Source organism: Pimephales promelas, chromosome 16 (assembly GCF_988280905.1).
Source record: "Pimephales promelas chromosome 16, fPimPro1.hap1.1, whole genome shotgun sequence".
Classification (NCBI taxonomy): domain Eukaryota; kingdom Metazoa; phylum Chordata; class Actinopteri; order Cypriniformes; family Leuciscidae; genus Pimephales; species Pimephales promelas.
In genome coordinates, this window is record NC_142784.1 from 9,634,545 (window position 1) to 9,656,877 (window position 22,333).

A 22,333-nucleotide genomic window follows, 5' to 3' on the forward strand; every position below is an offset into this window, starting at 1 on the left:
AATTCTCATGGTTGACAATAAAAAACGGTGCCCTTTATTGGCACGGAGATCACTACACACACAGTGAACAAGTAAACTGAACTTACTGATTTTCCCGCCCAAACATGACAGCCACAAATCCTGACGTCATCACCGATTCTCTATGCGATTATTTCTGTGTACTTGCACACGTTTGCAGTCATGATGATTACAGGCAACATCCTTTCAAACAAATATCTCAGTAAATTAGCCTCCTTTTTATTCCTGCTTTTTTTTTCTTTTCTTGAACCACAGAGCACACGATTCAGGGTTTCCACAAAGATGATGTACACCATTTAGCATAATTAGCAGATAGCTTTTTGCAGAGGTATGTTTACCATGTTATGAAATAAGGGCAAATACCTAGTTAATATTTAGTTATCTTCTTTTATTAATTGGATATGATTTTTTCCATCTTGATTTTCTTCAATAAATTCCTTCAAGGTAAACATAAAAAATAAAAATACGGTATAGGATGACTGGCAAATGAATCAATTGAATTTTTTTGTTCTGTTGATAATGAACACCCTCAAAAGAATACATTCTGTTATTGGGAAGCAATGCATATATGCTTAAAGGCGCAGTAAGCGATTTCTCAAAAATGTTGTTGATATTTGAAATCACCAAAAGAAAACACACACCCCATCTTGATAGCTCCGCCCCCAAATTCACAAACAAGTTGCGCAACACAGGCACTAATGAGTGTTTACTCCCCTTACTGCAATTGGCTACAAGTGTTTTGTCGCTCAGTCTGATCCGCTTTCAACGGCATTCTCAGAAATCGCTTAATACACCTTTAAAAAAACAAACTAAATATTTAGTTTAAATACTTTTAATAACAAAAAAGGGAAAAAATCTTGCTTACAAATTCTGAATGAATGCTACATTATTTAATTCCTGCTCCTAGTGTTTTGTTGACAGAAAGCGGAAAATCATGTATAAAGGCAATGTTTAAAAAGATGACATTGTTACAAAGTACTGTTCAAATAAATATAATGTGTTCTTTACATCTCCACAGAATTCATTCTCTTTCAAATCCAGCAATACCTTTCGACAATGGAAGACACTCCGAATCCTTCGGAAGCCAGTCAGAAACAGTTCCTAATAACATCTCTGCATCAGTAAGTCGTATTTCCAAAATAGTACAGTAATGCATAAAAATCTATTTATCTTCTCCAATAGTACAGCTGGCAACCTACAGTATTGTATAGAACTTAAATAATAGAAAACAAAAAGGAAAGACCATGTGATTGTAGAAATTAGGCATGTTGGCACATTAAAAATCAGTATACAGGATAGAAATAATCTGTAATAAAAAAAAAGTAAAAAGTAGGCATGTGCATATAGATGTGGTCCAGCTGAATGTGTCTTTTTACTGCAAAAGTAACATGATTAAAGCTTTCTTGGCAGACACAAGTCACAAAATAGATCTCTCTAGTAAACAAAAACCTAACAGATAAAGTTGTGAAATGACAGTAGCCCCTAAGAGTGGTGTCTCGCCGCTAAATGACGATTAAGCTCAAAGTGAAATTTATAGAAAGTCGCCAAAGATACAATGACTGAAACCAATGTCTTAAACACAACCCAAATATTTGTTTTGCCAGTTGCCGAATCAAATAAGCATTCATGATTTTGTTTTGGTGTTATATCCACACACAGCTTTTGCGGAAGTATCCACTGCAGTTACTTTATGTCCTCTTCATCAAATTTATTATATTTCATTTAGATTACAGTTTGGAGACTGTCAAAACACTAGAGAAAAGAAAACAATAAAAGAAGCTAGGATTAGTTTAAATAATAAAAGTCAAAATAAAACGATCAGATTTCTTTAGAAATCTTAATGGTTACCATTGTCACACAATGCCTATTAGCATTTTAACATCCCAAACTATTTTATAGCTATTTTACTTAATAGTAAAAAAAGAAAGAAATATATTTGCAGTTAGGCCAAAAAACATACTCTACAAAACATGAGACCACAAGCGCTTTCGCAAAGTCTTTCTTTCGAGTTTGATTTCAAATCATGAGATGTGTAACGCCACAAGTGTTGCATTCTCCGCTCTACCACAAGGGGTGCTATAGCACGCAATCGCAGAACCCGTAATCTGTGATCGGTGTTCTCTGGTGAACCACTTACCACCTCCTTCAAGGTTTATTTTAAGCCCTTTGAAAAGTTTGCACTAAAACTCTTAGCCTGGATGCCAGCCCGAACTCCGCCCACAACATTTTTTGGACGGGAAGTTCGGTCTGGACTCGATCCATTGAGGAGTAATTATGATCGGTTCAGAAATCATCGGGCCAATCAAATTGCCAGGGCGGGCTTTATACGATGATTGACAGGTGGTCGTCAGTAACGTAATCCTCACGTCATCAAAGAGCGCTTGTCAAAGATGACTGCATCTGGAGAATTGAGATGTATAGATTACGCTGTCGTGTCTTTTGTAAAAAAAAAATAAAAAAAAAATCGACAACGCATTCATTTTTAATAGACAAACAGAGAACTGCAATCAAGGCATTTGTCGATCGGAAAGATATTTTTGGCGTCCTTCCTACATTATTCGGGAAAAGTGTAACTTATCAGCTGACTCTGACGGTCGTTAAGAAGATGGGACGTAATGAAAAGCCTGTGGTCGTTGTGGTTTCTCCTTTGGTGGCACTCATGGAGAAGTAAGTAAAAGAAGCAACACTCGTTATTTTACTTCTAAAATAAGTAAAGTAGGCTACGTTCTGTATTTGAAAACTGCGCTATGCAAAGGAGTTGACTTATGCGTTGCTCTGATTGGTTGGTAGGTCTCTTTCTTGAATATGAGTATGACGAAGTCAGGCTATGAAACTCTCATTTGGACCTTGAACCGTTTGGTTCCCATTGAAGTCCATTATATGGAGAAAAATCCTGGAATGTTTTCATCAAAATAGAAAAAAATTTCTTTTCGACTGGAGAAAGAAAGACATGAACATCTTGGATGACATGGGGGTGAGTAAATTATCAGCAAACGTTTTTTTTTTTTTTTAAAGTGAACTACTCCTTTAAAGCGGTTCATAGCTAGCTAATTAAAAATAATACATCGTGATTAATGGCACAAATATTTGAAGGCAACTCTATGGATGACTTGAGTACTAAAGTTTGTTTCCTTCCCAGTACTTAAGGTTACGCACATACAACAGTGCGCTCTTGCAAACCATTGACCAAGCATTTGCGTCTATGCACTTGTGTAGAGTAGTTTTCTGACCTAAGGCTACAATTTTACTCTTTCCCACCCAAATCATTCACAAAAAAATATATATATATTCGTACGAGTTGTTTGATAGATTGATACATAAAAAAAAAAAAAAACCTTCCCAGGCCACTGGAAACAAGAAATTCCAACAAAAAGGGTTATGCTACACCTTTGTACAAAACACCTTCTGTTTTAACAAATGTCCTATGATAACTTTCAAACATGCAAACAAACTTCTTGAGGATCTATTGTGATTGTGATGAGCACACCGAGATTGTATTGTCTCTGGCTTGAAGACCTGAAAAGCCTTTTAAAAGAGTTCGTATACATTGTTCTGTATGCATTTCTGTCCCCTAAACACCTAGTTTCCTCTTTTTGAGTAGTAGAAGCCAGTTAAACACTAAGAAAACCAGAAACAAAACACTGCAGCTTTGAATCCCCATGGATGGGAAAGTTGCCGAGAGCCCAATTCTGTCCTGCGACCATTGCCCTTGAGCAAAGGCACTTAACCCCAGGTTCCTCTACTTGGACTCGGATTAAACACTTTGGATGAAAAGCATCTGTTACATGGCAAGCCGAAAACGTAAATACCTTAATATCTTGCAATACTCATCCAGGTGTTAGAAAGCCTCTATAGTGCCTAAGCAAAGAAAACGTTTGCGACTGTTAAGAATCACTACGATAAAACTCGAGCAAGTCCCTTTAACAGCTATAGTTCAAGTGCTCATTTCTTTTGGAGAGTCTTCCTGATCTGCGTGTATTGTGTCCTACCATCCCATCTTTCGTAGCCCAGGACCTGAGTTCGTATTTGTTACGACTTGTTTTATGCCTGTCCACTTTTTGGCATTCTCTGTCAAACTGTCTCTGGAGCTTCAGTGCCAGTTCCCTGTCCACCTTTTCCTGATTCATTCGCCGGACAATAGGATCATCAAGCCTGTCGCAGGAATTGCAGCTACCGGTCCGAGATATTTTTGCCTGGAGTTTCTCCTCCAAGTGTTTGGTTTTGTGGCTTCTCTTTTTGCCCCTTCTTGAGGTAGGTCTGTTAAGTACACAGCTCCTGGTGCAAGGCTCGTTTATAAAGTTCTCAGGGTCTACACTTCCCTGATTACAATGTCCAGCGTGTTTATCTGACATCGGTGCACACGTTTCTGTGGGTTCACAGAGTGCTTCGCATCTGCTACGCCTTTTTGGGGATGAAGTATCTGCAATAGTTTGAGTTGTCGACCTGACATGAGCGCTAACTTGCGGTGTCTCTTCCTCTCTGTTACACTGATCAAATATAAGCCGTCGTTTATTACAGACTACAAGTTTATGATCCTTAGACCCTTTGGCACTTGACTCACAAATGCACCGATGATCCTTCAAGCCGTCCGTGGCTACAGCACAGCTGCAGAGTCGGCTGTCCCGTTCTTCTACGGGACTCAGTTTATGGCTAGGATCCTCTGCGATCGGACTTGTGACTGTCCCTTTTGAGGTCACCTTGATGCTCTGACGATCAACTTCAATCTGCTTCCACTTCTGCAAGATGGTGGGGCTGGCCTCGTAGCTTGTGGACTTCTGCAGAGTGCGTGTCAAGTTCCTAGGGGTCGACTTCACGATCGTAGGCTCCAAAAGTCGTCCGTCAGGCAACCTTTTGGGTGGCGTGCACGGCGAGCAGACGATAGGCTTGAAATGGTTGAGTTCTTCCGATATGCTATCGTTGCTCTCGGGGCTAATGGACCTCTCTGGTTTCGTTTGAAGCACAGCAGAAACGGAAGAGGTGTGGATGCCCCGCCAGTGGTGTCTCTTATCTAGGCTCAGCACCGGGGCTGAAAAAGACAGACTATTCTCCGAGGAGAGAAGGATTCCAGCGTTGTAACTATGAGTGATGCTTGCCTAGAGCGGGGAAAGAGTGGGAGAGTAGTATGACTGACAAGCCTACCACTGATTGCAACAACAGATGCTACTTCCTTCTCCAGGGGTGTCCAATTGTGCTTCTGAAGGGGCAAGGACTGCCAGAGATTAGCTCACACCAGCCCTAAAACACTCCTCTGTAAGTTTCTAGTCATTTTGAAGACACCAATTAGCTGGTTCAATTTCTGTTTAATCCGAATTGGAGCTAAACTTCAGTAGCAGGATTGGACACCCCTGTCCTACTCTATAAGTGCTGTAGCCTATTGGCAAAGATTGGGTGAATATATTCCCGCCGTGTTGTGAATACCGTACTTATGAGATGACAACCCGGGACGTTCTACTTGGAGATGCTAAGGTTACAGGTCTTCTCGGACCCTAAAATCTGTACCCGACTCGAATCACTTCTTACAAAAACACGACGTGCATAAATTGTTTATTTTTTAAGCAAAACCCGACCCAAGACAGACCTGATAAGAGTAGACTCAGGTCCGACTCTCCCCAAAGGCATTTATTTTTTAACCCGACTGGACCCAAACATAAACAGTGTCCTGCTGACTGATCTGGCCACTGCTCCATTACTTTCATTAATTTTAGTGCTGCTGCGATTAGTCGACGCCAATTTTTTTAGTCGACGCGTCGTTTTACTATTGACCACATATTTATTTTTGGTCTCCCGTCTCAAACGCTGTGTCTCTGCCATCCTCTTCTTTACCCTTCCCCCACCTTAACTGCTTTAGCCGCGTTTCCATCGCAAGAACGTTCCCCAGGAACTAGGAACTTTGGGGTGGTCCTCTGTGTGTTTACACCACAGGAACCAGGGTCTAAATGAAGTTCCGGGTAAAATTTCCCCCCAGAAAATTCCTGCTAGCGAGGTAGTATTTTTTCAGAGTTCGGGAACTTTCGGGGTGGGACTTGTGCGCTGAACATGCTGATTGGTTCTTATCACTTGTTCTTTCTGCCCGATGGCGCGTTCATCCCATCCATCTCAATGTCCGCTGCTAACAAACGCCTACTTTTATATCTAGCATTATGAGCTTTCTGAATACGCTTTCGGTGCTCGTCTCTTTTCTGCCGTTTTGTTACCTCGTTACCTTATTACCTCGTTAGTAAACCAATCGCACACAAAAGCAGCACAGCTTAATCTCCAACATACAAAACTCAAAACAAACACGCTGACTGGGAGGAGCAGTCGCACGCAGTTCAACGTCACTGCATAATCTTCCCGCCCTGGGCCGGTACTTTAGTCCGCGGTGTAAACGCAGTAAGCAAGTGGTCTGGGCCAAAAAAAAAGTTCCTGTGAAAAAAGTTCCTGGGACAAATGGTTCCTGGTAATTGTGGTGGAAACGCGGCTTTTGATAAGACGAATTGCGAAGGCAGGTGACGGTGCTTTCACTCTGGGCTCGTTTGCTGCGGTCTGAGCCCGAGTGCAATTGTTCCCGGCACTCCCGCAGCGTTGGTCTGGTTTCACACTCAACTTCTACCGAACCCTGGTGTGTTTGCGTGCATCTTACGCCATCACGCAGATACACGCCGTTTAATCTGTTCTCTGGTGCAGGGGAAAACTCCAGAGCTTCAACCCAGTAAGGCTGGTTCGATCCCCAAAAAAAAGCATTTCAGCCAAAAGCGTACTTCCTGTGTCAGCATTCCACTGCAGAAAATGAAGCATACCTGAGCCTTTAAACTTAAGTTTCTCTAGGACAGAGTTCTCCAAATCTGGCCCTAAAGGTCCACCATGCTTTTTTACAAACTTGCCAGCTAGTAATTTTCTAGTAATCCTGAAGACCTTGATTAGCTTGTTCATGTGCGTTTAATTAGGGTTGGACCTAAATGAAACTGCTTTGGATAAATGTGTCTTCTAAATGGTTGCTTGCTAAAATAATTGTTTCAGCACTCTGAATTTCAGAGCCAAATATATTTCTCAGAACAGGACTGGCGTTTCTAACAATAAACCCTAAACAACAAATTAGACGAATATGATAACACATTCCGGCAAAATCTGAAATATTATACCTTGTCAGTAACAGCATGATGTGTGTGAACTCTGCTTTTTCCTCTGCCATCCTCAGAATCCGTACAGCTCCTGCTTCTCTGAACGGCACTACTATGAAGACAACTGTAATGCAGCACAATGATGGTATGGATGTTTATCTCTATGTAACACCTCAAAATTAAATGTTTATTGAGGGAAGCATCACAGTTAAGTCACACTATTTAAGCTTTCCTTTAACTGTAGATATTCTGCTATAATCAAAGGTATAAACTTATTTCATATATGTAATTTGCTTGACACATTTGGCCACTACATAATTTGTATGCCTCCATGTTTTATTTTCATAGTTTTGGTAAATGTTTTTTTTTTTTTACATGTGGAGTATTGTCATATAAGGAATAGTTTTGTTTTAATCATCATAATAAAATCATAATTCTACTACTAATAATAAATACTAAGCACATAAAAACATATAAAATCTGAAGTAAATATGTGAAGTGCAATACCCTCTATTAAAAGCAGGGGAGCATCTTGTTTTCCGTACAAATGCTGAAACGTGTCTGGTCCTCTTTCCCACTGGCTCTTCATTCTCAGAGTCTGACACTCCACAGAACTGAAACACAGTAACTACAGTGTAAGACAGATGAGCAAACGCAATTAAGCAGCTGCAAAACAATTTTAATTATAGAAATATGCCAAATTGTGAAGTATGTGAATTAATGTGTACACCCAGCTTAAACTCAAGTAAGAAACAACGAAGGAGAGTTTTGAACATACAGGATATTGACAATGTTTGAGGATCCCACAGTCTTCTTTTCTATGGACTTTTTTCTTTCTCTCTTCAGTTTCTTCACTGCATCCACCCTGAAAAATAACCCTGTGCTTTATATATATATGTGCAACTGTATTAGTTCATGCTATAGGGAGAACAAGCAAAACAATCTTATTAGAAATCAGAAGTGCTTTGCATTTTACCATCATTTAAATCCCTTATGAAAGATGTTTGTCCACTTTCCACTTTGTTGGAACAACTTTATCAGATGTTAATACTGGGGTATTTATAAGGTACTACAGGTTAATTATAAAATAGCATGGCACATGTCCAAGAACAATATAACACTATAATTTTTATTTGTAAATGCATGCAAAAATTAATGTCATGTGAGAAAATGGCACAATTGACTGACTCAGTAGTGTCATGCCTCTGTAACGTACCTTCATCTTTTGTTTCTCATAGTCTTGACGCATTTCTCCAGGCTTATGAATTGGCACAGGCGCACGAAAAATTTCTAAGAGATGAAAACATAAGAAATCACACACACACAAACACAAAAAAAGACAATATGGCCAATTGGCTTCCCTTTTTCCTAACACAAATTCAACCTCACTAATGGGACCAAACCATGACAAAAACACATTTAAAGCTCTAGATCACTAGCTCCGCCCGCCCACTGGACACACACATGCCTGGACAAGTTACCTCTCAGTTTTACATTCAATCAAGGTCTGAAAACATGCCATATTTTTTACGTTATTTTGACCAGTTGTCATTTTATGCGAATAAATGCTTTAAATGACAATAATTTTAATAATTTTGGAATTTGGAAAAAATTTAAATGTGTCAGTAGTTTGTAGAATAAGTCTATGTGTGTGTGTGTGTGTGTGTGTGTCTGTGTACTACTCACTCAAACACATGCATGTAAATAATAAATCCAGAGAAACTCCTAAGTATGCAGTGGTGTCTTATTCTTTTCCACAGAGATGTCTTGATATACAACAACAACAACAACAAAGTATATTTTACGTGTTTGATAAAATTAGCCGCTAAAATCGTTTTTAGTTGTGTTTTTAAGAAATAAAAACGAAACGCGTCAGACGCGACGCGACCATGACTGTAGACACACAGACCAAACGTTTAAAAACAGCGCAGACAGTCAGTGTGAAGTGTGTGTGAACGCCCACAAAACACTGCTGTTTTCCTAGATTACAGTTCCCTGTTTTAAAAACCCCTTTCCTTCGCGTTGGATAATAGATACACTCGATAATAGAAACACAACTTGTTATTATGGAGTTATTAGGCATCTGAACTGAAATCACTGAAGGTGTACGTTACAACTGTCTGCCATGTCACTCCATGGCGAGTTCTCCAAGCGTAAACAATGATTTCAAACTCATGACTATTATGTAATATTCGTCAAGTCACACTCAGACTAACCCCCGTCCGCGATCTCCCCGTCCCTCTGCTCCATCCTCCGCCTGCATCTCTCCGGGTGACTGAGGCGGACCAGCTCCCACAGCTCGGCGTTGACCAGGCTCTTCTCCCGGGACTGTGTGCGGGCCCAGCTGGACACCCGCAGCCGGCACAGCGGACAGCACAGGCTGATCAGCTTCACCGTCCGCTGGAAGCAGTGCAGGCACACCGAGTGTCCGCAGGGCATCGTCACCGGCTCCAGGAGTATCTCCGAGCACACCGGACACCGGGCCTCTTCCAGAGACAGCGGAGCGGCGTGAGCGCCAGGCCTGCTTTTACCTCTCTGTCCCAGTCCAGTGGATTTGGCCGACCCCACCGCCGCCATCTTCGTTGGTCTGAGCCTGGGTTTGAAAACACGCCCCGCCCTCTCGTGACGTCACATGCAGCGGTGGGACCTATTTTATTTTTATTATTTTTTTATTTTATAGACTAGTTACAAAGTATCAGGGCACTTAACCTAATCTTTAAAACAAATGTATATAGTAACTTATATGTAATAAATACTGTATATACCGTTTAGAAATCACTATTTTTAATGTGTTTGAAAGAAGTCTTATCAAGCCTACATTTTTTAAAAATCAAAACTATTGGGAAAAAACGTAAATTTGTGAAATATTATTGCAATTTAAGATAATGGATTTCTGTTTTAATATGATGCAAAGCTGAATTTTCAGCATCATTAGTTCAGTCTTCAGTGTCACATGATCCTTCAGAAATCATTCTAATATGATTTATCATCAATGTTGAAAACAGTTGTGCTGCTTAATATTTTTTATAACCGGTGATTGTCAGGATTCTTTAATGAGTAAAAAGTTTTAAAAGAACAGCATTTATTTCAAATATAAATCTTTTGTAACAATATTCAAAAGTTTGGCGTCAGTATTGTTTTTTCTTTCTTTTTTAAAGACACATAATACTTTTATTCAGCAAGGATGTGTTATTTTTAGTGTTTTATTTTAGTTTAGTTTTTAGTGATAGTAAAGATGTATATTGTTAGAAGAGATTTCTATTCGGAATAAATGCTGTTCTTTTTAACCTTTTACTCATCAATGAAATCTGAAAAAAAAAATAGTATTAAGCAGAACAACGGTTTTCAACATTGATAATAATCAGAAAAGTTTCTTGATCGGAATGATTTCATGGTGACTGAATGGAATGATGTGAAAAAAAATCTACTTGTCCTCACAGAAATAAATTGCATTTTAAAGTATATTAAAATAGAAAACCATTATTTTAGTTTGTAATAATATTTCACAATATTATTTATTTTTTCGGTATTTTTTATTTGATTATTTACGCTGCTTTTTCTTGATGTGAAGTTTAGTTTAGTCGGTAGCGCACCAGACCGATAGATGGCAGTAACGCAACCCTTTTCCGCCCTCCTCGCCCTGGAGTGAAGCAGAATAAGTCCGCTCTGTGCTATGGCTCTGTGGCAGCACTGCAGCGCGTACAGTAAGAACGTCCTTTAACACAACTTGTGTTCTTACTGTACACTCTCATACAGCATAGATGGAAATCTCTGCTTTATGAGCGTACAACATCATGTTATGTTGGAATTTGCTGTTATCAACTTCGTATTCGGTGCATTCTCTTTTAAAACTGGTGTGGGAAATGAGGACATTACAGTTAGTGGCGACTTCTCCGAAAATCCATTAGAATAATTTCAGATTAAATGATTCGTCGGGTCTTAAAAGTATGATAGTTGATACATAGCATACATCAAATGTAAAAAAAAAAAAAAAGAAGAAGTATTTATTGCAACCTTCATATATATTACACCCATCATGATTCCATAAATAGGTTTCCTATTTATGAAACAATGAAAAAAAAAATTCAATTTCTTTGAAGAAGAAACTGCTTTCATTGCTTCACAATGTAATGCCAACCTTTTTTAAATTATGTTTTATAGACAAATTAAGTTGGGCAAAATATGGAACTAATTGTGACCTTGTTTTCCATGTGTGTAGTTGATGCTTCGGCAGCTCATCTGAAAACACGATGTCTGTCAGTAAGGCTGCTGTCAAGGTGCTGCATTTAGGGAGGATTTCCTACGGTAGTGCCTTGAAGATACAGCAGATGCACATAAAGCAACATCTGGATTCGTCGAACGTCAGCCAGAACACTTTATTACTGTGTGAACATGAGCCTGTGTACACCATTGGCATCAGACAGGCTCCTTACCCTCCCGAGGAGGAGCGAAGACTCAAAGAGCTGGGTGCAGACTTCTTCCGCACCAACAGAGGAGGTCTGATAACTTTCCATGGACCTGGTCAGTTAGTGTGTTATCCCGTCCTCAACCTGGGCTGCTTTAAGAAGAGTGTGAGATGGTATGTGTGTGAACTGGAAAGGACTGTGATCAAGATGTGCAGTAAATTTGGGATCGACGCCTCCTCTTCTCCAGATACAGGTGTCTGGGTGGGCAACAACAAAATTTGTGCAATTGGTAAGTATCTTATTCCACAGTGGGTCATATCATAAAAACATAAGGGAGGACTAACAGCATGTCAGGCTGGTGCTCAAAATGTTTTGGCTCATCTGTGTACATATTTAAGGCTAAAATCTTTTTTAGGTTTTTGAAAGAAGTTTAACTGAGGCTGCATTGATTTGATTAAAAATACATTAAAATTGTAATACTGTGGATTGGAATAATATTACAATATAAATTAACGTTAAAATAGTTTTACATAAAGAAAAAGATCCTTCAGAAATTACTCTCTAATAAGCTTATTTGACAAAACATTTCTTATTATTATCAGTGTTGAAAGTTGAACACAGTGTTCTTAATGTTTGTGGAAACCATGATATGTTGTTTTTTTTTTCCAGGATACTTTGAATAGAATGTTTAAAAGACAATGTAAAAGTCTTTACAGTCACTTTTGTTCAATTGAATGCATATTTGCGAAGTATGGAAGCTTGTTTTCTGCCACAAAATTAAACAATTTAAAAGATAATTGCGACTTTTTATCTCACAATTGCATGTTTACATCTCACAATTCTGACTTTATATCTTGTAATTCTGACTTTATAACACACAATTCTGACTTATTATCTTGCATTTGCAATTTTGAGATTAAAAAGTCAGAATTGCGGGATCAAAATTGGCATTCACCTTTTTATTTTTTATTCTGTGGCAGAAACAAGCTTCCATAGTAAAGTTTTAATTTCTTTAAAAAATAAAATCTTAATTGAGCCCAAACTTTTTCATCTGTAGTGTTTTGAATGTTCCCCAAAGCATTTTCATTTTACATTTGATTGGTCACCTAAAAAAAAAGTGCATTTTATTTTATCATATTACACTTTCTCTGTATAAAATGTTTCAACAATATATTTCCCACTTTAAATGGAGGAAGAAATAAAATCAGGACCCCACTGTACATTTTGTACAAATAAAGTTCAAGAGATGAATGATCAAGTATTGTGTTGGTAATTGTCTTGTTTTCCAGGTATCCACTGTGGAAGATACATCACCTCTCATGGTTTGGCTCTTAACTGCAACACAGACATGAGTTGGTTTGACAACATCGTGCCGTGTGGGATTGTGGGAAAAGGTGTGACCTCCCTCAGCCAAGAGCTGGGACGGGATGTCTCGACTGAAGAGGCCGTACCAAAACTGCTGGAAGCCTTTACTGAACAGTTTAACTGCACTTTAACATATAATGGTAGCTTTAGTTGAAACACTTCGTAATTGTAAACATTAGTGTTTTTTAATCAACAAATGTTTAAATCTGTCTTCTTGTAATGTTATTAAAAAGAATTGTATTTTTTCCCCTAAAAATATGTTGGCGGTGCCGTGGTACAGTGTTTGTTTCAGATGGGAATGCTGAATGCTTGCTATATTAATGTACCATGCTAATACTACATGGTACCCCAAGGTGCTTCAAAGAACATCAGTGTGCACTTAGTGTCAAAAAATGTTGTTTTTGGTCAACCAAACCAGAATTTCTTCATGTTTTTTTTATTTAGTAAACAGTGCTTAACCCAGTAAAGTGACCAAAATGAACAGTAAAGACCAGGAGTTGCAGTTCACATTTCCAAAGGCAGAGCAATAGATCAATGAGTTTTAGGATCCAAGCGTGATCGAACTTAAACTACAGAAACACTAATATTAGGCCTATGCTAAATCAATTTAGCTCGTAATGCTAGATATAAAAGTAGACAACGTTTGTTATTAGCTATAGTGGACATTGACCGTGAGATGGATGGGACGAATGCGCGCTATCGGGCAGAAAGAACAAAATTAGTAAGAACCAAGCTCAACCAATCAGCATGTTCAGCGCACAAGTCCCACCCCGAAAGTTCCTGATCTCTGAAAAAGTACTACCTCACCAGTAGGGACTTTCTGGGGGGAAATTTCGACCCTGGTTCCTGCAATGTAAACACACAGAGTACCACCCCAAAGTTCCTAGTTCCTGGGGAAAGTTCCTGTGGTGGAAACGCTACTATATGTGCTTTCGGCGCTGGACAGGGGTCCGGACATCATGGGCACTCTGACCAGTCTACGGCTGGGGTGAACGTGATTTCACCAAGTGTAACATCTTTTTATCCTTGAACGATATTCCAATCAGATTTAAGGGACAAGTTTAAAGTTTATGTCAAAATAAACGTGTGCTGAAAAGGCGGAGAAAGTGGTCGTTACCAGACCACAATCCTTCCATAATGCATGTGCCCAGCGAAGGGCTCGTCCGCTGAGCAGGGAGATAACGAAGGCCACTTTAGCTTGCTCGGATGGGAATTTACCAGGATTCATCTCCATGTAAAGCTCGCACTGTAACATAAATCCATTGCACTCCCCCCCCCTCGTCTGAGAAGGGCACTGGCTGGGCCATGGGACATATAGAGGCAGAAGAAGAAGAAAAAGGCATGGTGGATGTAGCGGGGGTAGCTGCAACAATCCGTGGAATAGTGGGGGCTGACGGAGGAGTAGCAGCGGTGGTCGTGGCGGTGGTTGGTTGCAGCATGTTGGTCTGGTCTTCCGTCACAAAACAGGAAGGCACAGATGGGTAAGTTTAAGAGTTTATTGAAATAGATGAACAGCGGGAAATAGCAGGTGAGTGACTGGTTAGCGGATATTTGCAGAAAGCGTTGAACAGTCTTGATGATAGAGTCTCTTATGTTTTTGCAGAGTGGAAGATGACGAAGAGCTGACCGAAGACAGGGAACCAGAGGACCGGACCAGGATGAAGATACAGACGGGTGGCAGACGGGACGGATGCTTCTCCAAAGGTAAGTAGCAGGTAAGTATGTTTCAGAGTGGTAGGAATCTGTAGTCATGGGTATCAACAAGACCAGACAACTGAAGAGGTGAACTGATGTGTCTTTTATAGTGAGGGTGAATTGGAAGGGGATTGCAGGCAGTTGATGATGACAGGTGATGGTGATTAGAAATCCGGGGAAGCAGATCGAGTGGGCGGAGTGAAGGTGTCTGGCGCTGAAGCTGGTGTATCCGTGACAGTTAGAAAGTAATGAAAATATAAAAAAAATGACTAACAACTTATCGTTATAAAATCATTATTTATTTTATTAAAAGTTAAGAATTCAGGTTTGTTTATCAGTACCATAGCAACGCTCATCTTCCGCTGGAATTGTCGGATAGGAACCGTCCGCAGCTTTTCACAAGAGGTTTTTGTTCACAATTTTTTTGAACACATCCGGATGACCAACGGACACGATTTTCTTCGCACGCTCACTCGGCCACGTCGAATGAAGTGAGTGCATTTACTTGTGCTTGGTACATTTTTCGTCTTCAGCTGACAATGTTTAAATCCTGTCTGCTAGAGTGCTTCCCATAATGTTTAGTCAATGCGTCAGCCAGTAACATGTTATAGGTTCACCATGGAAACATAAATGCCTATAAAGAATTTTTTTAAACCTCATATGATATTCATGACTCCCATGAAGGCCTGATGATATCACCAGAGGGCAATGTCTGAAGCCGGGTGAAATGGCGTCACATGATTCTTTCAGTCTGTCAACTTGCAAATTCACAAGTTCCATATTTTTTTGTCCAACTTTTTCTTTGTGTAAAAACAGTGCCAAATTTTATGAGCTGTAATTATGTTTTTGGAGCAGCTCTCTGTAAAGCTCTCTGTAAAAACTCATTTTTGTAAACATGATTTATATTCTGTCAGGCTTGTGGAAATGCCAGGCCTGTGGTGGACCAGCAGTGATTTATAGGTGTTTTTTTTTTCCTGTGATCATTGCAGTGGCTATGAAAAGGACAAGCGCTAGATTCAATTGCATGTCCTGTCCTCTACAGAGGGTGTGTGTCCTTGGGGCCAAAATCTTGTGATTACATTTATACCTGCTGAAATGTCACCTTTTGAAGTCGAGACTGATTATTATACGGGATGGCATCCGTCTATGCTTTTGATCGCTACCAAAAAAAAGTACTATTCATATTGTTAAGGTTTCATATCGATAATTTCATGTCAAGAAACAGCCTTTTAGATTTTGGCCTAGCGATTAGTTCAAAATGAAACTTCTGTCATCATTTATTCACCTTCATGTTTGCTGAAATTATTTCTGTGGCAATTGAAAGGAGAGTTTGTGAAGAATCTCTTCAGCTCTTTTCCAGTCAAGAACAGTTGTGAACCTTCAACAATGACAAAAAAAAGCAGCATGTTAAAAATGTAGTCCATACTTTTTGATGTCTATCTTGCTTTATATATGGCATATTTAATTTAAGATTTCCAAATTAATAATGAGTTTGAGTATCGGTCTGTTCCTCACGCAAAGCTTTATGGATTCAAAGAGTTGTAATGTTTCACATATGGACTACTTTTTTTGGAGAGATGTTGTTGCTTTGAGCTAAAAACCTTTGGTAGTGTTTTGGTTAGTGTTTTTTGTAGAGCGAAGAGCTGTGTGATTCCTTAAAATATATACTTATTAATTTAACTGTTGTTTTTTTTTTTAATGAAAGGTATTTACAAACTTCAACCAATAGATGGCAGTGCTTCGATGCATATGTGGTTTTGAAAAGGGGTTGTGATGATGATAGCAAATGTAGGATTTGTAGTGTTGTAGTGGAAACGTGTACCATATATGTGGATGCTTTGCTTTGGAATTAACCTTTTGTGACTGGATTCATTGATTTTCATGTTTATCTGTGGCGAAATCAAACTGGAAAAAAGGTAACAGTTACTATATCTGTACGAATATTTTTTTGCATTTGTATGAAAAGACATGGAAAGCTGTTTTCATGAAATTCTCTAACCTCTTCCTGCCTGATACATCTCTTTGTTCAGTTTTATTGATTGTGGCTACTTGAACATTAATTACCTATTCATATGCAAGCCAGGACAGTCATGTAGGCTAATTGAATTATGTGGAATAAGACCAAGCAATAAATTGATTGTCACCCCAGGAATCTGCATAAAAACGAAACCCTCTATTGATTCACTCCATCACAACAATAAAGACCGGGGGGGAAATTGGTCTAAAAGCATGACGCTATCATCACCAAACAAGCTGACCAGCTGGAATATGTTTTTATTGGACAACAAGGATGAGAGTTTGACATTAAAAACAGAACACAGCCTGAAAAGAAGTGTGTAAGAGAAGAGCTGCACTTAAAGGCAACCCAAATACAGCCAGTCTTCGGGAGTTTGAATGGCCCTCTAGAGGATTCCAACACAGATGTCAGCTTTAATACAGTAGCAAACAAGAACACTGCTATCCTTTACAACGTGCGATGGTCACGCCGTCCCCTCTGCTCAAATGCTCTCATTGACGGCTAGTTATATTGAGACAAGTACTGTGATTGGATCAGGAAGCACCATCACTAGGACATCCTTTTCCTTATGGAGAGCGCTAAAGAAAGCTTGAGCAAGAAGCAGTCAAAGACCATGTTCTGTCACCCCAGCTCTCTAGGTCAGACCATCTAGATGACAATTTTCAATGAGAAAAACATTACAGTATATTTTATTGTTTTTCCTTTTTTTGAAGATTTCTTTTAAGTGCAAGCTCACCATATTGAGCATCTAATTTCAAAGCCCTTTCATACTTTTACTAAAACTGCAGTTGCATTCAAAGTCAAAAGTAGGATATTCCTCGCTGATTCCAGTGCCTGACACTCAAGATGCCGTTTATGGAAACATTATTAAAGGAGTAGCTCACTGTTAAAAAAAAACTTTTGCTGATAATTTACTCACCCCCATGTCATCCAAGATGTCCATGTCTTTCTTACTTCAGTAGAAAAGAAATTAAGGTTTTTGATGAAAACATTCTAGGATTTTCTCCATATAATGGACTTCATTGGGAACCAAACGGTTGTACTTATTGTAGAGTTAACAAAAGTTATCATGAGCATTGTAATGTTTATCATAACCATTGTAAAGCAGATGTCTTAACAAATGTTAACCAGGAATTTTTTTTAAGAGCAGTTCATTCATACCTATGCAAGATCGCTGTGAAAATACAGACCGGAAGTCAAAAGACAGCAAGCGCAGCACTGAAAAGGGGCGGGGCTACATAAGATCAATGGAGGGAATGCATTGACGTCACTTTCCCACCGGAACAACCCCCCTCTGTCACGGTGTGGCTCAGGCAAGGAACGAGGAGTCCAGAGAAGATCAGGTTTAATATACACAAAACAGGCAGGAAAACAGGCGCCACACGGGCTTACAACAAACATCCATTGACAACGACCGACAAAGACAGAGTAAAACTGAGGGAACTAAATACACAGATGAATCAGACATAATGGGGTGAAAACAGGTGAAACATGATCAAGACGCTGAACGGGAGGCTGATGAGGGAGTGAGTTCAGGTGTGCAGACGAGAGGATCATGGGAAGTGTAGGGTCTCTGGGGCAGGCTGGACGATCTCTGGCGCTGGCTGGACGGTCTCTGGGGCAAGCTGGATGGTCTCTGGCGCTGGCTGGACGGTCTCTGGCTCTGGCTGGACGGTCTCTGGCGCTGGCTGGACGGTCTCTGGCGCTGGCTGGACGGTCTCTGGCGCTGGCTGGACGGTCTCTGGGGCAGGCTGGACGGTCTCTGGGGCAGGCTGGACGGTCTCTGGGGCAGGCTGGACGGTCTCTGGCGCTGGCTGGACGGTCTCTGGCGCTGGCTGGACGGGGCTGGACGGAACCAGCGAAGAGGAGAGCACGGGTTCGGCCGGGCTGGACGGAACCAGCGGGGAGGAGAGCTCGGGCTCGGCGGGGCTGGACGGAACCAGCGGGGAGGAGGATTCAGACTCGGCGGGGCTGGACGGAACCAGCGAAGAGGAGGGCTCAGGCTGGACGGGGCTGGGCGGAACCAGCGATGAAGAGGGCTCTGGCGTTGGAGTGGGGCTGGTGCTGTCCTCGATGGTGAGAGGTGACCCACAGGACACTAGCACCCACTCAACATACGCGGCAAAGCTCCCCTGGGGACCCCTCCCGGACAACTGCTCTCTGGTGGCGGTGTTGAGGCCGGCATACAGGAAGCTGCAGAGGCTGTCGTCCGGGAAGGTTGTGGCAGAAGCGAGGTGGAGGAAATCTGCCAGATGATCCTCCAGAGACCGGTCCGTCTGCTCTAAACAGGGCAATTGGACCCCTACGAAAGGGTCCATCTTTTCCTTTTGAGGGTCGGTCGTTCTGTCACGGTGTGGCTCAGGCAAGGAACGAGGAGTCCGGAGTATCGGCTAAGATCAGGTTTAATATACACAAAACAGGCAGGAAAACAGGCGCCACACGGGCTTACAACAAACATCCATTGACAACGACCGACAAAGACAGAGTAAAACGCTGAACGGGAGGCTGATGAGGGAGTGAGTTCAGGTGTGCAGACGAGAGGATCATGGGAAGTGTAGTGCTGAAGACAAGACAGACTGGTGCAGAAGAGGACTGTGACACCCTCAGCTTGACTGAGTGGCAAAAGATCTGCGTGACTGGATTTAATAGGGGAAACTGCAAAAATGCAACTAAAATTACTAATTTTTATAAAATTTTAAACTAAATGTTGGACTCAATACTAGTGCTCCTTACAACTTACTAAAGATCCAGTGATCCATGGATGTTGACATGCAGCCAGGAATCGTGTTGCGACAGACACAAACACAGAAACAAACACTGGCTCGGGAGCAGACACTGGATCGGCCATCTTGTCAGGAGACACTGGATCGGCCATCTTGACGGGAGACATTGGATCGGTCATCTTGTCCGGAGACACTGGATTGGCCATCTTGTCCGGAGACACTGGATCGGCCATCTTGTCCGGAGACACTGGATCGGCCATCTTGTCCAGAGACACAGGATCGGCCATCTTGTCCGGAGACACTGGCTCGGAGGCGGCCATCTTGTCCTTAGACACTGGCTTGGAGGCGGTGACGTGAACAGTCTCTGAATTGGCAGAAGTAACATGAACAGTCTCTGAATCGGCCATCTTGTCCGTAGACACTGGCTTGGAGGCGGCCAGGACTGACGTGAAGCGGCTCAGGCTCGGCAGAAGTGACGTGAAGCATCTCTGGCTCGGCAGGGCTGACGTGAAGCGGCTCAGGCTCGGCAGGGCTGACGTGAAGCGTCTCTGGCTCGGCAGGGCTGACGTGGAGCTCAGGCTCTGGATCGGGAGACTTGACAGGAATGGTTTCTGGAAACGCCCCCTCAGTAGTAGAGGGTTTGGGAAATTCTGCAAAGACATAACGAGAGTCCGGAGAATCAGTTGAGGTGTAGTAGAACTCTCCTTCAACGGGTGTTATAAATTTATGGGAACCCTCATTCACAGGGCCCACAGAAAAGGATGAGCCGCTTATCCTCAGGGCGAATTCAATATATTGACATAATGTCCATTGAGGGGTGTTGTCAGGCATGAGATAATTTAACATGTCCTTAAGTCCATATCGGAAAGCATCCTTTAAGACTGCATCGTCCAAGTCTATCCCATGGCAGAGCTTAAAAAATTCCTCAACATATTCCTTTATAGAATGATTATCTTGACTGAGGCGGAAGAGACTGAGAAGTGGGTCCATGGTGGATCTCGATTCTTTCTTGGCTGCTGGATCTGAAGCGGCAAAGTCTTCTGTTATGAACTGGTCCGAGACATGGAGATGAAGATCCAAATGCAGCTTTATTTAAGAGTAGTCGTACAGGCAGGGTCGAGACTCAGCAGACAGGACAATGGAGAATACACAGTGGGAATCCAAGAAACAGGCAGAGGTCAGGGCAGGCAGCAAAAATCAGAATACAAAATCAATCCAAAGTCAAAAACCAGAAAACAAACACGGAAACCACTCAGTACACACAAATGCAGACACACAGTACAACAAGACTTCGCAGTGAGTGAATGAGAACACAAGGTATATATAGACAGACTAACAGGATGAGACACAGGTGAATGCAATCAGTGAATGAGGTACAGCTGAATGTGATCAATGATGATGAGTCCAGGTAGTGAGTTCTGGGAAATGTAGTTGTGAGTGAAACATGAACATCTGGTGTGGAGTGCCCTCTGGTGACTCTCAAGGGCACTCCACCTGGTGACCAGTTACAGTTTTACAGCTACATTCAGCATATTGACACAAAATGATAACAGCAAATCCACCTTTCGCTGACTGGAGTCCAGTTGTTTCTGTGAATTGCAGCGATCCATTTGCTCCTCTTTCTATAGCAGTCTGTAAAAATATACCTCCGATTTTTTTGTCAAATCTGGTTGTACAGTCAATCGCAAAGCTCTTTCCCACTTTATATGTCTTGTGTGTTTTTCGCGGCATTCACGCTGAAAACAAATACAGCCGCTCAGTATTTTTGCTATTCACTTTGAGTAATTCAGGCACTCCGGCCGACGGTGACGTCATGCGTATACCCTCTATACTGTGCCTCTTTCCCCCTCTTTTTTTGCTGGTTCATTTTGTGGTGTTTTCTGGTTTGTGATCTTGAAATTATCCTAGCACTTACGCTGGTTTGTTATCATATTCCCAGTATCAGATTATCCTTGTTGCTGTTTTGGTTTGCTTAGCTTTAGCTCTTGTGCTTTATAATCTAGTTTGAGTTCTGTTTTAGAAATTTATTTCTAGTTATTTTCATCAGTTCTTTTTTCCCTGTCAAGTGGAAGACTTCTCTACTGTTTTTCTAGTCATTGATCTAATCAGTTTTGGTTGTCTACTGTTGCCTCATCTTGTCTTGAGCCTTGTTTTTTCATGTTCTTCTGTGTGTTCCTGCCCTGTAGCCCGAGTACCCTGCCACTGACTCTTAACTGCCTGACTGCTGCAGTTCAACCTATCAGGCAATCTAGTGGTGGTGATGGCGCAGTGGATAAGACAAAAGAATATATATTGACAAGAGGCGAAAGCCACCAGCACCCAGCAGGAGCCCTATATACGCATCCGCCATTTTGGGGTGAAAGCGGTTTAGCAGTCATATATTATACATATATTTAGTCCAGTGCAGAGGTCATTTTTAGTTTGAAATAATTAGGTGATTATTTTAACTCACAATAGTTAACGTTATAGCAGTTAAAAAGAAGTTGCTACTTAACAGGTATTTCCCCCCACATAACTTGAGACAGGGAAGTTCAAGGATTTAATTAATTAGCCCATATTACTCTCCACATTAAGTGTGACAGGTAAGAATAAAGTGCTATCAGTTCATGACGTTCCAGGAACGACCGTTTCCAGGAGGTACACATAACGTTACATACAAAAATAAGTTATCAATGAAATAAATGAATTCAGCAAACATTGTACTAAAATGTAAATGTTGGACAATAAATATATAACAGCAATAGAATAGCTTTCCAGTAAACTGTTTTTTTTTCAGTACTATCTTATGTTAATGACCGTTAAAGCAAGACTATGTAAACAAAAAACACAGCCACTGTCCAAAGTGGCAATTGAAGTTATAGGATAATGGACACAGCAATGCATCATGTTCTACAAGATCATCATTTTTGTAGCATGATCCAAGGGATTAAAATGTACAAAATATATTTCAGGCCTAGTGGAGTTGGTAACTAATAATAGTAGTAAAGGTGTAAAGTTGCATAAAATGGA

At 41.0% G+C, this 22,333-nt stretch overlaps 2 protein-coding genes across 4 annotated transcripts; one reads left to right on the forward strand and one right to left on the reverse strand.

Moving 5' to 3' along the window:
• Positions 1–892: 892 nt before the first annotated feature.
• rnf169 (ring finger protein 169) lies at positions 893–9,695 on the reverse strand. Its single transcript, XM_039660154.2, has 6 exons — positions 9,335–9,695; positions 8,335–8,408; positions 7,897–7,983; positions 7,626–7,732; positions 7,140–7,242; positions 893–5,111 (listed from the first exon to the last, which is right to left on the reverse strand). Exons 1-6 carry the CDS (start codon positions 9,693–9,695, stop codon positions 3,939–3,941), a joined length of 1,905 nt encoding a protein of 634 aa, XP_039516088.1. The 3' UTR covers positions 893–3,938.
• Positions 9,622–13,134, forward strand: lipt2 (lipoyl(octanoyl) transferase 2). 3 transcript variants are annotated; one of them, XM_039660191.2, is made up of 3 exons: positions 9,622–9,758; positions 11,338–11,813; positions 12,814–13,134. In XM_039660191.2, the coding sequence occupies exons 2-3, from the start codon at positions 11,369–11,371 to the stop codon at positions 13,041–13,043; spliced, it is 675 nt and encodes a 224-aa protein (XP_039516125.1). In that variant the 5' UTR covers positions 9,622–9,758; positions 11,338–11,368; the 3' UTR covers positions 13,044–13,134. The 3 variants fall into 3 exon arrangements, with proteins under 3 accessions (XP_039516125.1, XP_039516127.1, XP_039516126.1); XM_039660193.2 differs by lacking the exon at positions 9,622–9,758 and adding an exon at positions 10,710–10,822; XM_039660192.2 differs by lacking the exon at positions 9,622–9,758 and adding an exon at positions 10,829–11,245.
• Positions 13,135–22,333: the final 9,199 nt, after the last annotated feature.

Coding starts and splice junctions, on each gene's coding strand:
- lipt2 (XM_039660191.2), top strand. CDS start 11,369: ATGTCTGTCAGTAAGGCTGCTGTCAAGGTGCTGCATTTAGGGAGGATT. Junction 11,814..12,813: donor CAACAAAATTTGTGCAATTG/GTAAGTATCTTA, acceptor CTTGTTTTCCAG/GTATCCACTGTGGAAGATAC.
- rnf169 (XM_039660154.2), bottom strand. CDS start 9,695: ATGGCGGCGGTGGGGTCGGCCAAATCCACTGGACTGGGACAGAGAGGT. Junction 7,984..8,334: donor ATGAGAAACAAAAGATGAAG/GTACGTTACAGA, acceptor GTTATTTTTCAG/GGTGGATGCAGTGAAGAAAC. Junction 7,733..7,896: donor TCAAACATTGTCAATATCCT/GTATGTTCAAAA, acceptor ACTGTGTTTCAG/TTCTGTGGAGTGTCAGACTC.